Source organism: Canis lupus, chromosome 12 (assembly GCF_048164855.1).
Source record: "Canis lupus baileyi chromosome 12, mCanLup2.hap1, whole genome shotgun sequence".
Taxonomy (NCBI): domain Eukaryota; kingdom Metazoa; phylum Chordata; class Mammalia; order Carnivora; family Canidae; genus Canis; species Canis lupus.
The window spans coordinates 44,547,331-44,561,773 of record NC_132849.1 but is presented as its reverse complement, the minus strand read 5'-3'; the positions used below and the strand labels follow the sequence as shown (position 1 = coordinate 44,561,773).

The 14,443-nt window shown below is 48.9% G+C and overlaps 1 protein-coding gene across 7 annotated transcripts in view; it reads right to left on the bottom strand.

Annotated features, from left to right (window-relative positions):
- Positions 1-898: 898 nt before the first annotated feature.
- Positions 899-14,443, bottom strand: part of CIB4 (calcium and integrin binding family member 4) — a 50,819-nt gene continuing 37,274 nt past the window's right edge. For 2 of the 7 annotated variants that reach the window (XM_072770769.1, XM_072770771.1), the window contains exons 4-8: positions 13,308-13,429; positions 4,777-4,898; positions 3,438-3,547; positions 2,531-2,619; positions 899-1,093 (exon numbers count right to left, since the gene is read on the bottom strand). In XM_072770769.1, coding sequence (XP_072626870.1) covers positions 1,063-1,093; positions 2,531-2,619; positions 3,438-3,547; positions 4,777-4,898; positions 13,308-13,429 — 474 coding nt within the window. In that variant the 3' untranslated portion in view covers positions 899-1,062. Of the gene's footprint in view, positions 1,094-2,525; positions 2,620-3,437; positions 3,548-4,776; positions 4,899-13,287; positions 13,430-14,443 lie in introns of all 7 variants that reach the window. The other 5 variants (XM_072770773.1, XM_072770774.1, XR_012004603.1 and 2 more) reach the window with 4 other exon arrangements.

Sequence of the window (14,443 nt, the reverse complement as noted above, 5' to 3'; positions counted from 1 at the left end):
GGATTCTGGAGTACCTGCTCTCACCAGGCTGCTGCTTCCCACTTCCTGGGAGGCTGCCTGCCTGCTGGGGCAGGGGACAGGATGGGGGTGATAGCCCCTCAAAAGACAGGATCTGGGATGGGGACCTCAGGCCAGGTATGTATCCACACGACAGGTTTTTTTCCAACATTCCAGCATCTCTTGGATTTGATCAAGGGACTCTACCAATCGATGGGAAATTTATTGCCTCTTGAATGGGTGAGTTAGGACCTAAAGGCAGAGACCACTGCAAGTTCAAGTACATGTGGCAGTGAAACAGCCCTTCCCCTGGGAGCCAGTGTTTAGACACTTCCCCGGAGGACCATGTAAACACGAAAAACCATGTGCCCATCAGAGAGGCATCTGTCAGCTCTCAGAGACCCTCTAAGGGACTTCTCTAATGGCCCAGACTCCTTGACCACCTGGGCTCCAAAGGGTCCCTGTGGGGGCTAAATTCATTCCAGGATTTGGCTGAATAGCAAAGTAAACAAACCTCAACAGCTGTTCACGCACTGTCACATCCTGGGGACTGAGGGTGCCAAGTGGGACTAGATGTCTTCTCCCTTGACAAGGACTGGGAAGCCAGGCACCAACTAAAATGACCTCTATACATACGTCTCTGTACAGTCAGCACCGGGAGATGCTGGAATGTAGCTCCAGTGAAAGAAGGGAATGATGTAGATTTCTTGGTGAACTACATTCCATTTGGCCTGGTCTCTGCTGTGATGTGGGTTGGGATTTGAGCTCTGTCCTCAAAACAGATGGTCACCCCAGCTTGCTTGGTGTCACTGGCAAACTTAAGCCCTGGAATGAGCAGTCCTTCATAAAAAGTACTTCTACGTGATCCTGTATTCAAAAGATGAACTGGTGGGGCAAGGGAAAGGCTTTTGTTTTGCTTTATTGAATAAATAATAGTCTCAAAGTGAGGGAAGGACAGGGACAAAGTCATACTTCTGATCGGAGTCCCCCAGCACCTGGAGAGGGTTGATTCCAAGTTCCAGCGGTCCCCTCCTTGAGGCTGCAGATCAGGTATTTGTGGCCACATCAAAATCCCCAAAAGTGAATCCGAAAGGAGCTGAAAGCATGCCATGAGCCACCTTGAGCTCCAGATCTAAAGTGCCTTCCAATTTCTGGGTTCATAGTGGTCCTGGAGGCACCCTCCTTTGCCCACTTCTCATCCTCTCTCTGAGGGATGGCCAGTTTACAGCTGTTACAAACCAACCCAAAGCCTTCTTTATGTTCCTTTTAGCATCACCAGAAAGCAAAAAGTGTCAGAACCTCATGGTACCAAAACCAATGGAAAGATATGGGGCAGATTCAAAGAAAAAGCAAAGAGGATAGGATTCTGGCCTCAGTTATGTGCTGGGCTGTTCTGGAAGAAGAGGAATTACCCTTAATTGGGGTGGTTCCAAGTGTGGACTTTCAGAGGGTCTGCCCATGCCCGGCCCCATAGCAGCCAGGATGGCCTGGAGAATCCTCTCCTCCAGCCACGTGATTGGAGGAAGGGTGGACACCTGACCCAACTTGGGCCAATCAGATCATCTGACTGGGAATTTGGAATCAGAGCTGAGAGCTATTCCTTGGGAGTCACCAGACTGCTGCATGGAGGTAGTGACTGGCTTCTTGTCTGACAAAGGAGAGATTGCTGGTTTGCATGTAGAGCTAAATGTAGAGGAGCTGAGGAGAGAGGCAGAGACTCTAGGTGCAGAGAAGGGAGAAAATGCACTGCCTTCGGTTCCTGACCAGGTGTTCTCCGAGGTCTAGTTGTCTTTGTTCTTTTTCGGATTGTTTGGTTAAACTACTTTGAATGGGCATTCTTTGCTATCGAATTCACTTAGACTATGAGACCAAGGGCAGAATAGGGCCCAGGAGCAGCAGACACATGCCAACAGATGCTGACTCAACACAAGAAGGGCGTTCTAACAGGGCTGTTCCATCATGAATGGGCTTCCTCCGGGGGTGGTGCTTTTCCCATAAATGGAAGGAGCCAAACAAGACTGTTACACATGGCCTGGGCAATATGGAGATGGCCAATCATCTAAAGGGTGTTCAGACCAAGATATAAGACCATTAATGCCCCTTCTGCCTGAAACAAGTTTTGGAAATACTCCATGACCTGCATCTTCACACCCCTGTGCAAATCCCTGACTCCCAGTGACTGCTGGAATTGTGGGGGCAGGGGAGCAGGATAGGTGGTGGCAAAGGCCCCCCGCTAGTCAGTCCTGGATCCCCTGGTGGCTGGGAAGAAGACATCAATGTACCAGGTCAGCCTTAGATGGGCAGCACCTGAAGACAGGACCACCCACATCATTTGCAAAGCCTGGAATGCTATCTTGGCTTTGCTGGTTAAAATCCCACTCCCTCTATCTAAAGGTTAGAAATTTAGGTTACCTAATTTCTGCAAAGCTCTGGGTTTGCTGATTCTGAAAGAATTGACAAAGTACTCCCCATTGGCTCTTCCTGCCCCACCCCCACTATAGTGGGCACTCCCCCCGCTCCCAGAACACCTTACTTCATGAAGTCTGGAGACTTGGCCATCGCATGTTCAAACTCCGAGAAAGACAGCATGTTGTCATTGTCCAGATCCGACTCATTCAGGACCTGGCCAGGGGTGGAGGGACAGCCAGAGAGCAGAGAGGAGCCCCGAATAAGAAAGTGAGGTGAAGAGGGAGAGATGCCTCACACCAAGAGCTGCCATAGCCAGGCTCTCTGCTTAACATGCATCCCTGACACCCACCCACCCCCACCATGAAGCAGATGTTCCCCTCTCCCCCCCTTGCTACTCCCCACCAGAGACAAAGGCATGGGCTGGTCTCATCATGGGATGAGTCCCCTTCGTGTCTCTAGCACAAACTTGGCAGTGAAAATGGGTACAGAGGTGAGCTGGGTGACATGTCCCCACCCACACCTATCATCCGGCCACAGGCAGGGGCTCTGTACTGCAAGGGGCCAGTCAGGTGGAGGAGAAGCAATGATCCCTTGTGGTTTTCTCTCTGCTTCTAGCTTCAATCCAGACCAAAAGGACTTGAGAGTTCTCATGGTCTTAGGACAAACAGATTCGTGAGGCTGCCTTGGTGTCCTGTCACACTTTGGACTATCACTCCAGGACACTAGGACATTGTGTTTTGCTGGGATGTGGGAAAGGGGACATTGTGATGTGTCCCTCTAAGGCTCAGCTGCTTTGGAGCCACCTGCCTTCAGTGACTGCAGTGTGAATGAGAGGCCCTCTTGGAGTGGGTGGCTCAGGCACCTGTTCTTGGGGACTTTGGAAGGATGGACCATGGAAGAAGGAAAAAACACAGGGGAATAGTGCTTCCAGCTGTGTGCCCATCCCTCAGGGCACCTCACCCTGCCTGCCATCCAGGGGCTTTGGGGGATGACCCGGCCCAACCCAGCCTGTGTGGCCCCGGGGAACACACATGGTTTGTGAGGTCGGTCAGCAGGTCCTCCGACACGTCATCACTGTTGAGCAGTCGGAGGACAATCCTCTGCAGGTCCTCCTCGTCGATGAAGCCATTCTCGTTAAAATCTGCAAAGAGGAGGCAGAGCATGATAGGAAGGGGAGGCTTCCTCGGCCTCCCAGGAGTCCAGGGAGCCCTGGCCCCACAGAGCCCCCCTCTGTCCCTGGCGGGTCAGCGAGCCCGGGGAAGGCAAGCAGCCGGGCCGGCTGCAGATGCAGGCACATCTGAATAACACGATTAGAAACAGCCGTAGTCGTGAGCATTCACTGGGCGCCTACTACCTGCCCAGACACACCCTGAGAGCTTCACCTGTTTTAAGTCACTGAATCTTCACAATCAATCTTTTGTTAGTCTTACTTTAGCAAAGAGAAACCGAGGCACAGAGGTGTAGGGTGTTGGCCCCACACTGTGGGTAAGCTGAGGGCGGGACTCAGATGCAGCTGGGCTGGTCCCCAAGCCCATGTCAATCACCGTGCGATGGAAGTCTCCACCTCAGACCTCACAAGCCAGTAGGGGGTTGGTGGCCAGGAGCTGGGGGCACGGACAACAGCAGGACGCCGGGAGTTGTGCAAGGTCCCTGCTCCTGGCCCTGAGCAGTGCCACCTGCCCCACCGGCGCTGAGGACGATGCCCAGTGTCCACTGCAGGGAGTGCCCTTGCCCTTGTCAGACCTTGGGGCTTCCTTTTTGAGTTCAAAAATGGTCATTCCTATGAAACTACTATAGCATTGTATGTCAACAACAACAAAATACGGGCCTTACACAAGCCCCCTGCATGCTGGACCTCCAGGGTGTGTTTAACCCAGTTTCCCACAGAGGCGCCTCAGAAGGGGGTCCCTGGCCTGTCAGTGCCTGCTGCAGGTCTTCTCTACGGGCCCTGCACACTTCTCCGCCAGCATTTGCAGGAGGCAGCGCCCTGCGTGGAGTCCCTCCTCCTTTCCCTCCAAGCCCTGGGATTCTCTGACTCACCCTGTGCTCGCCCTCCCTTGCCCCCTGTGAAGTCTCCCTGACACCCTCAGGCCCAGGATGGCTCCCTCCTCAGGCTCCCGCAGAGTTCTAACACAGGACCTGTCCTTGGCATGAGGCTTGCTCTCCTCTGCACCAGGGGCCTAGGGCTACCTTGTCTTCCTGTTGCAGCACATGCTTCTTGCCACTGCCTACTTCATTTACACTCGGCAGCCACAGTGGGTGCCTGCTGGGGCCCATCCCTCAGCCAGACATTGGGGCACAGATGTACCAGACTGGCTCCTGCCTGCATGGAGTTTCCAGTCTGGGGCTGCAGGGGAAACAGTTGGGCACCTGAGTAGCTTGGCTCCAGGGAGAGAGGAACAGGCATCCCAAGGTGTTCCAGATGAGCAAATTCATGTCCGACTGGGGTTGGGGGTGTGAATGAAGAAGACTTCTTGGACAGAGAGGCGTCACTAGGGACAGTGGTAGAGAAGGAACAGCACCAGAGTGATCAGTCTGGGGTAAGGGGACAAGAGGCTTGGAGGTCTGGGAGAGAGAATCAGAAGTTAAGTGTGGAAGGCAGGCTCAACTCATAGAGCCATGAATGCCGAGGGAGGCAGGCCTTCTCTGGGAACCCCAGTGCAGCCCCTGCTGCCTCTGGGAACCCCCAGCACAGCCTCTGCCTTTTCTAGAACACCCAGCATGGTACCTACCTCCTCTGGAACCCCAGCACAGCCCCTGAACTACTTGTCAGCCATGCAGTAAGTGCAGTAGGCTTAGGCAGGTACAATACCACCACGACAAACACAGACGTGCCAAGCAATGATCTAAGTGCTTTCTCTTCTATTGCATTTAATTCTCATAACACCTATGAAGACAGTGAGGCGCACTGAGATTAAATAACCATACTTACTTCCTTAGTCTCATTTCAGCTGCTTGCCTTTATCTGATTTTTTTTTTTTTTAAGATTTTATTTGACAGAGAGAAAGAGAGAGAGAGCACAAGCAGGGGGAGCAGAAGGCAAAGGGAGAGGGAGAAGCAGACTCTCCGCTGAGTGGGGAGCCTGATTCAGGGCTCCATCCCAGGACCCTGGGGTCATGACCTGAGCTGAAGGCAGATGCTCAATGAGCTGAGCCACTCGGGCACCCTAGCCTCTTGCCTTTAAATATTCTGTCCAGCCCGGGCTTCTCCTGAACTGCAAGTGTACTTGTCCTTTGCACTTGGAGATCTGATAGGTCCCTCAAGTTCAACTGGTCCTAACCCAAACTCTTGACATGGCCCCTCGTCCTTGGCCCCAAACCTGCTGCACTCAGCTGTGCCCTTCTTGGCAAATGGGCAGTGGCCAGTACACTTGGAATCATCCTTGATCGTGCCCTTCCCTCACTCCCCACCACTAAGGTGGTAGCAAACCCTCCCAGTTCCACCTTGGAGAACAGTGGACCCAGCCAGATGACCTCCCCACTGCACTGCCTCCACCATGGCCCAGCCAGCATCACTGCTCTCCAGGGTTATCCAAGCAGCCTCCTAACCAGCATGCTTCCTCTCTGTCTGCCCTCTCAGTCTGTTTTCCCCTCAGCAGCCTGTGGTCCTGTGGATCGTACCTAACATTCCTCCCTCAGCACCACTTCTCACAGCCTCCGTCTCAGCCACAGGAAAGCCCAGATTCTGACAGTGTTCCCCAAGACCCACTCTGCTCTCACTCTGCCCCCTTGCCTTTCCCCATCAGGCCAGGCGTGATCCTGCTTCAGGTCTTTGCACTGTGCTTCCCCTCCCTGGAACACTCACCCAGAAATCCTTAGGGACTTCATTTAAATGCCAGCTTCTCACCAGAACCTGCCTAAAATTGCACTGTCTGCTTTATTTTTCTCCCAACGCCCAATAGAACCTGGCACACTGCGTGTTTTACTTATTAGCTCCTTTATTTCTCTCCACTAGAATGTAAATTCCTTGAGGGCAGTTTTGTCTTTTTGGTCACTACTGTATCCCCAGTTCCTGAAACAGTGCCTGGAACAGAGTAAGCGCTAACTGAATATTTGTTGAGTAAATGGATGCATGAACTACCCAAAGTCACATGTTGATAAATGATGGAGACAGTAGAAAACCCAGGCAGGACAACTCTGTGGGCAGTCTGTGTTCTGAATCACTCATAACTATTTTTATTGTGATGAAGCATCCAATTTTTAGCTGGGTGTAGGACCATCTAAAATGAACACTATATTTCCCAGCCTCCCTGGCTGCTAAATGTGGCTCCATGTTTGAGTTCTGGCTAATGAGAAGCAAGCAAAGGAGGCACAGGCAACTTCTGGGGATGTCTTTAAGGAGAAGGCATAGCCCTTTGTGACCTCAGAAATGGTGGATAAAGTGACACCATGGAGAAACCTACAGCCTGGACATTGCAGAACCACCGTGGACAGCTGCCTCTGGGATTCTACATGTTAGAGAAATAACACAGAGCTGCCAGAGGCCTTAGAGACTTGAGGTTCCCTGTCATTTGCCACCGAATTTAATCCTAACTATTGCATGATCTGAGCCTCAGTTTCCTCATCCATAAAATAGATAACAGTAGCTCCACAGAGTTGCTGTGAAAATTAAATAGGAGAATGCATGGAAGTAATCTGGCATGGGGTTTGGAATACAGAAGATGCTCGCTATAGAAGATGCTCACTAGATAGAGTAGAGGCTCAATTCTATGAGGATGTGAAATACTGAAAATGCCAACCCTAGAAACTGTAATATCTTGCTTTGAAGAATGGAAGCTAGAGCTACATTGGTCCTGGGATGGAGGAGCGAGTGTGCTGATGTCATAGGCTCCTTCAGGGGTAGAGCTCAGACTTTTGTCTCTGTTCCCCTGGACAGGATATGGATGTGGCAAGTACAACTCACCACCCTAGTCCTTAAGCAAGTGGCTCTCTGGCCAACTGTGTCTCAGCCCCAGCACCTGGAGGCTAAGGCCTGAGATGTCCACCTAGGCCCTCCCTGCACAGCTCTGCTATCACACATCGTGGGTAACGGCTGGGTGCAGGTGCAGGGGTGAAGGATCAGTACTAGGACTAGAAGGAGTGGGCAGCCGCAGTGACATTGCACTGCTGGTAAGAAGCTCCGCAGCCTCTCCCAGAGACCCCGCAGTGTCCCCAGCCGTCCCGCTGGCCCAGATCCCATATGCAGAGACTGCAGCAAAGTGACATGGCTTTGGTCCCAGGCCATCTGAAAACAGAATAATTTGCTGAAGTAGAATGTAGTCCTGGACAGTTCCTCTCCTTTGGGGGTGCAAGGGCAGAGCAGCCTGGGAAAGGGGTGGGGGCTGGGAGCTCTGGGCTGCTGGCCAGCCCATGCAGCCTCAGCAGCCTCAAACCTGCAGTCCTGGGCTGCTCTGAGAATAGGGGGAGGGCCTACTTCTTGCTGTTTCCTGACAACAGGAAGGTTAGAGAGAGCTTGGAGAATAAGGGCTCAGCCTTCAGGTCCCCCTAGAACTCTGTTGCTATCATCATCGCAACCTCTCTGTCATGTTACTCTGTGGAACTTACAAAGTACTTTTGCAGAAAACAGCTTATGCAGTTGAGTGAAGACAGAGATGCTTTCATTATCATTCCCGGGAGAACTGAGCCTGCCTCCCTTGCCTCTTCCAGCCCTTGGTACTGTGGCAGATCTTGGAGTGGTGTGGCAAGATCTCCTGCTGGGACTCTGGACCTGCCTAAACGTTGTTCACAACTGGTGGAAGCTGCACTGATGGGAACAGGAAGGCAGTACTGGGTTGTTGGTCTCTGGCAGGTGACAGTCCCTCCAGAGAGGGCAGGGGATGGATCCATTGGAAGCCAGGAATGTCCCACAAAGCAGAAACTGGAGCCCAGCAGGTACATCCCCGGTGCTGGATTCTTGACTGATAGCCAATATCCCTGCCTTCCTACTAACTGCAGTACAGTTCCCATCCAGGGTGACCCCATGTTCAGCTTAAAATACTCAGCTTTCCAGTCTCCCTTGCAGCTATATGTGACCATGTGACATAGTTCTGGACAAAGCAATCCAAAGCTGCTGGGTAGGGCATCCCAGAAAGCTTGTTAAAGAACCAACTTAATCTGTGCCTTCAAATGTGTATATGGTTCTTATCCCTTCTCCCATCCCTTTTTCTTCCTGCCTGGAGCAAAGATGAGGAGCCTATGGGCCCAGAAACCATCCTGTGATGATGAAGAAAATAGTCTTATACTACAGATGGCAGACTGGGGGCTTGAAGGAGCCAGGCCCTCTGTTACTTACCCCTGCCTCTGGACAGCCTAATCCCAGGCTTTTTTTTTTTTTTTAAACATGGTCACTCTTATGTATAACTGAATGCAAGCCTAACTGATATAGTATCTCTGAAAATCTGCTGCACTTTGACTCACCCAGGGAGCTTTTAGAAAGCCCACCCAGCAGGCATACCAACATCCTTACATCAGATCTTTGCAGTTGGGGCCCTAGTAGCCGTGGGTCGTAAGTCCCCATATGATTGCAGTGTGCAGTCACGTTTGAGAACCAATGAGTTAGAGCAGCATTTCCTAAACTTTAAGATGTGAAGGAAGCAGCTGAAGGTCTTGTTCAAATGTGGGCTCTGATTCAGCGAGTGTGCAGTGGGGCCAGAGATTCTGTGTTTGCAACGGGCTTCCTGTCGGTGTTGCTGTGCCTGGTGGAGGGGCCCCGTGTGGGGGACCAAGGCCTTCGAGCATCGAGTTAAGCCTCTGGACTTCAGCTGAGAAGGATCACTGGGGCCATTACCACCTCTCCTTTTCCTTTTTTTCCCTCTTCTTCTGCCTTCACTGCTACCCTTACCGCCTCGATTTACTGAGCAGCTACCACGCGCCAAGCACTGGGCTCAGAGATTCACGTGTCTCATCTCTAATCCTGCTGACAGCTCTGTAAGGCAACAAATCTTCTGAACCCAAAGAGAATTCAGATTTGTCTGGGTATATCTGATGAAGCCTTGGAGTTTATGAGTCCCCAGGCATGTATTTGCACAGCTGATTTGCATGAAGACTTTGCGCTTTTTGTTTTTGTACTTGAGCTCAAGGAGGAAGGAAACCCATCAAGAGGGCCTGGAGAGAGGGGCTGGAGGAGGACACAGGGGCAGCGTGGGGGGCAGGTGGTGTCTGGTCCACGATCTGACCTGAGGCACTGAGCCTGACCTCTTGGGAGTGAGGGCATTCCCCCCACCCCCTTCTAAGCTGAACACTATTTAGCTCCTGTGCCTCGAAGCCTGAAGAGAACCTGCTGTTCTTGTAGCTCCCTGAAGGTTTGGGTGTTTTTGTTTGTTTAGCTCTGAAAACCATGGAAAGACAGCTGAGGCAGACATCTTTGGGAACATCTGCTCAGCTTACACTTTACCATTGCTGAGAAGCGTCCCCACCCCTAGCAGTAGGCCCCAGGAGCTGTGTTTGTTTATGTGACTCTGCATCTTTTTGGCTGCGCTTGATTGGACAAGGCTGTTTACTCAAGCCTGGGAGTAGCAAGATCATTGGTTTGGCTGAGCCATCAGCATCTCCTGAGAAAATAGGGGATCAGGGTATTCATCTTTGGCCCAATAGGCACAAAAGCATAAAAGTCTGCAGAAAGAGAAAATGCAGAGGAAGAAGCAGAGATGAGAGACCTGGCAGCCATAGAGAGAAAAGAAGACAGTAGCTGCCTCACTTCCTGACCACTTGCCAGCTGTGTCCTTGGGAGGCTGCTTCAGTTCCAGCATGGGTTCCATGCTGCTAGTGATAGACAGACTCCAAGCCCTCCTCCCCCCATGACCTGCCTCTTGGTGTTTATAGGTATGTAATTCCCATGTCCCTTTAGTATGGAACAGAACTGTGACTTACATCTAACCAACATAATCTGGCAACAGTGAACGGATGTTACTTCTGTGATTATACTGTATGAGACTATCTTACCAGCATATGGGCTCAAGAGACTCTCTCTCTAGCTGTCTTTGAAGAAGCAAGTGGCCATATCAGGGGAGACCCATGTAGCAAGGAGCACATGACAGCCCCTGGACACTGAGAGCAACCTCCAGCGGATAGTCAGCAGGAAACCAGGGCTCTAAGCTCCAGAGACACAAGGAAATGCACTTGCCAACAAGAGTGAGCTTGTAAGTGGATTCCTCCCCAATCCAATGCAGCCCAGACAGAGCCTTGATTGTAGCCCTATGAAATCCTAGAAGAGGACACAAATAAGCCATGCCAGACTCCTAGCCCATGGAAACCATGAGATTGTAAATGTGTCATCTAAATCCACTAGGTTTGTGGTGATTTATCATGCAGCAATGGAAAATGAATATACTGCAGTTCTTCATCTGTTGCCTTTTACACAGGTAAGTCCCTGTTGCTTGCAACATGGAGACTCTTGGCTAAGATGAGAACACTAAGCCCGGGCCAGCACTCTGCATCGGGAAGAGCTGCCCATCCAGGAGAGTACCGACAGGAGGCAGAAATGGCTAGAGACAGCACGGCAAGTGCTCTGCAGCACAAGTCCTGATAGAGAGGGTGGCAGCTGGTGGGCTGTAACCCTTGGGGATCCCCAGAAGTACCTGGGGTAAGGAAGGAGGAATACTAACAAACAGCTGGGGACCACTAAACCAACTAAATTTGGGTATGTAATTTCATTTGTACTTAACCCTGCTTAAAGTTCACTGTAAATGTATGTCTTGCATCAAACTTAGGACATGTGGGGCCATTACTTCTTCAAATATCCTTTCTTCCCCATTAATTCTCTCCTTCTGAGACTCCAACTGAACATGCATTAGACCTTTTTCTTGTCTTTTGTGTCCCTGGAAGACATGGTTTGCTCTTTTTTTTCTCAATGTATTTTCCTTCTGTTCTTCAGATTAAATTATTTCTATTGAACTATCTTCAGGTTTCTGACTCTTTCCTCTGTCATCTCAATTCTCTTGTTAAGCCCATCCAGTGAATTTTTATTTTAGATATTTTATTTTCCACTTGATTCTTTCTTATAGGCTCTATTTCTTGGCTGAGAACTTCTACTATTTCTTTCATTATGAATTTCTTTCACATTACTGGCCAAGGTTTCATAGCTGTTTTAAGATACTTATCAGCTAATTCCAACATTTTAGTCATGTCAGAATCAGGCTCCATTCTTAAGACCATAAAAATTTTTATTTTTTAAATTGTATGTTGAATAATTTTGGATTGTACCTTGGGAACTTCTGGTTTTCTAAAGTTTTTGTGTTTTGAATAATTTTGGATTGTATCTTAGACATTATAAATGGTTTATTGTAAAAACTCTGGATTCTGTTATATTCCTCCAAAGAGTGCTTTTTTTTTTAAATTCTATCAGGCAATTGATTTGACTTAAACTGCCCTGTCACAGAGAAACCTTATTAAAATGCAGTGGCTGCTCAAATCTCAGTTGTTATCCTTACCTGAGCTGCCTTGAGTCTGCCCTTGTATATATGGTTTAGAGGTCAGAAAGACATCTGGGCATAGTTCATACACAGATGTTGGGCTCCCTTGTCTGGCTTTCTTTCATGGACTCTCCCTTGCTTTTACTTTTCAGGAGGAAATTGCCCCAAACTCTCTGATTCTTCAAGTCAGAAAGAGTTCAAGTTTTCTACCAGTCTTGTTTGATGCCCCTCACCGAAGTCCAACTTTGAGCTAAATAAGTTTTTTTAAGGGGAAGAGGACCATCCAGTACCATTTCCTTCTTCCAAGTGTCAATTCTCTGCTTCTGGTAGCTTTCTAGTGCTATCAGATAGTTGATTTATATATATGTATAATATATACACTATATGTGTGTGTGTGTGTGTGTGTTATATATATATATATATATATATATATATATATATATATATATATATTTGAGTTTATAGTTGCTATCTGTGGAAGTGACTGTATGATAGGAACTATTGCATGATATTTAGTATGGTACTCAGCTATTCTCAGCAGGAGAATCTGTGATTTCATTTGCATTTACTGGACACTAAGCCTGAAAACAGAGGGCTTACAAAAATATCATTAAGTCTTGTTTACAGATGAGAAAACTGAGCCCTCACAGGTCCATCAGGCTTAAAACTCCTCCACTCCATTTTATCCAGGTCCACTTGGGTGAAGCAAAAATAAGATGGTGTCCACTGTGTGGAGACAGGGAGGACCTGGGAGGAAAGGAAAGCACATGATATGCCAAACTATCCCAGCCTGAATGTAGAAGTCCTTTGGGGCCTAGGAATTGTCACGATGAGCTTAAAGACTTATACATGGTCTGTTTGAAGACTCCTCAAGATCTCTTTGTTTTTTTCCTTTTAATTTCTTTTGAGGATTCCAGGCATCTCGCTGTGCTAAGGGGGACGTGAGTCTACTGAAAAGCAGAACTTTAGCAGTGTCTTATGGGTACCCCAGATAAAACTAGAGACCAAAAGATATCATGGGACCTCAGAGATGATCTCTCTCACACATCTCATTTTAAACATGATGAAACTGAGGCCCAGAAAGATGAAATGATTTGCCCAAGTTTCTCAGCCATTTAGTGGTTGAGCTAGTTGTGGTGTTCAAATTTCTGAATTTCTGAAAAACAAGCATAGTTCCTTCATATCCATATGTAGCCCTCACTCTCTCTTTCCTTGTCACTCCCTCTGGCCTGCCTACACTACCACAAAACACAACACCAATGACTCCATTTGCCTCTGATGGCATGGAAGGAAGGGCATCTATCCATTGAAGCAGTAGTCACCACCATTTTTTAAAAAATCTATAGAACTGAAGAAACAGGATAATACCCATAAACACCCAAGTGAATCCCAACGCACATCATCCCACCAATGAATTGATGTTGACGGATTCCAGGTTGGTATTTACTCTATGGCACTTCCCCCTACTCCCCCCCCACCACTCAGTCACCCACCATAGATGCGAAAGGCATACTCGATCTTCAGGCTGGGGCAGGCCTGCTCACTGAACACAGATGCCATGCTCAGCACATCCTCAAAGGAGAACACATTGTTGTGGGAGAACACTTTGCAGATTCGGTCTCGAAAAGGGTTGACCTGCGGGAGAGGAGGAGGGGAGGGAGGAGGCCTATGGATGTCAGGTTCATGCCTCCCTGGCCTTCACATATCTACCAGAAGCACAGCAAATTCCTCTTTGCACCCTCCTCTGCTTTCTGTATGTCTAATTCATTCCCATCTACTAGGACTCCTTTCCTCCAGTTGTTCAGGGGTCCAGCCCTGCCTGTTCTAAACTCTTCCTTGCTAGCAGGCTTTATCAGATCCCAACTTTGCTGTAGTATTCCAGGATGACCCTGATCCCTTCCCTCAACCAACCCAAATTCTTTGACTTGGCACCTCAGCTAAGAAAGCTATTTAATGCTGTGAGTTCACGTAGTAGATCTGAATGGCCAATCTGCCCAATTTTTAATTAGTTAAATCACCTCTGGATGATTTTTCTAGTCCCCCTTTCACTGATTCTCACTGACAAGGTACCTTTTCAAGGTTCCTGGCTTCATGCAAAAGGACTAGTTTCTCTGCTTCAAGCAGAGGATCTATTAACTCCCTCAAGGGTATTTGAGCCCCAGCCATAACCCCCTACCCCCACCCCCTGCCTCTAGGGGCCTGTATCCTTGTCTAACACTCCTTAGGGTTTTCCTAAGCAATAGTCAATGCTTAGTCCTCTGGTTTTGATCTCTCCATTTATGGCACATGAAAATTTCTTCTTCATTTCTTTTGAACTAAGCTATATATTAAAATCTACAGTTTAGTTTTTAGTACTCCTATGTATTTGAGGTGGGAGAGAGAAAATTCTGTCACCTAGGATGGCCATGTACTTCTCAAGCTTTAGTGAGCAAGTAAGGTCCCTAAGGTCCTTGTTAAGAACATGAACTGTGAGCTCCCACCCTGAGACATCCTTTTTAGAAGGGCTGGGGTGTAGCCCAGCATTAGGGACGAATTGTGTCTTCCCCCAAATTTGTATGTTGAAGTCTTAACCCCTAGTGCCCCAGAATGTCACCTCATTTGGAAACAGGGTCTTAAAGATATAATTAAAGATGAGGGCATAGGAAGTAG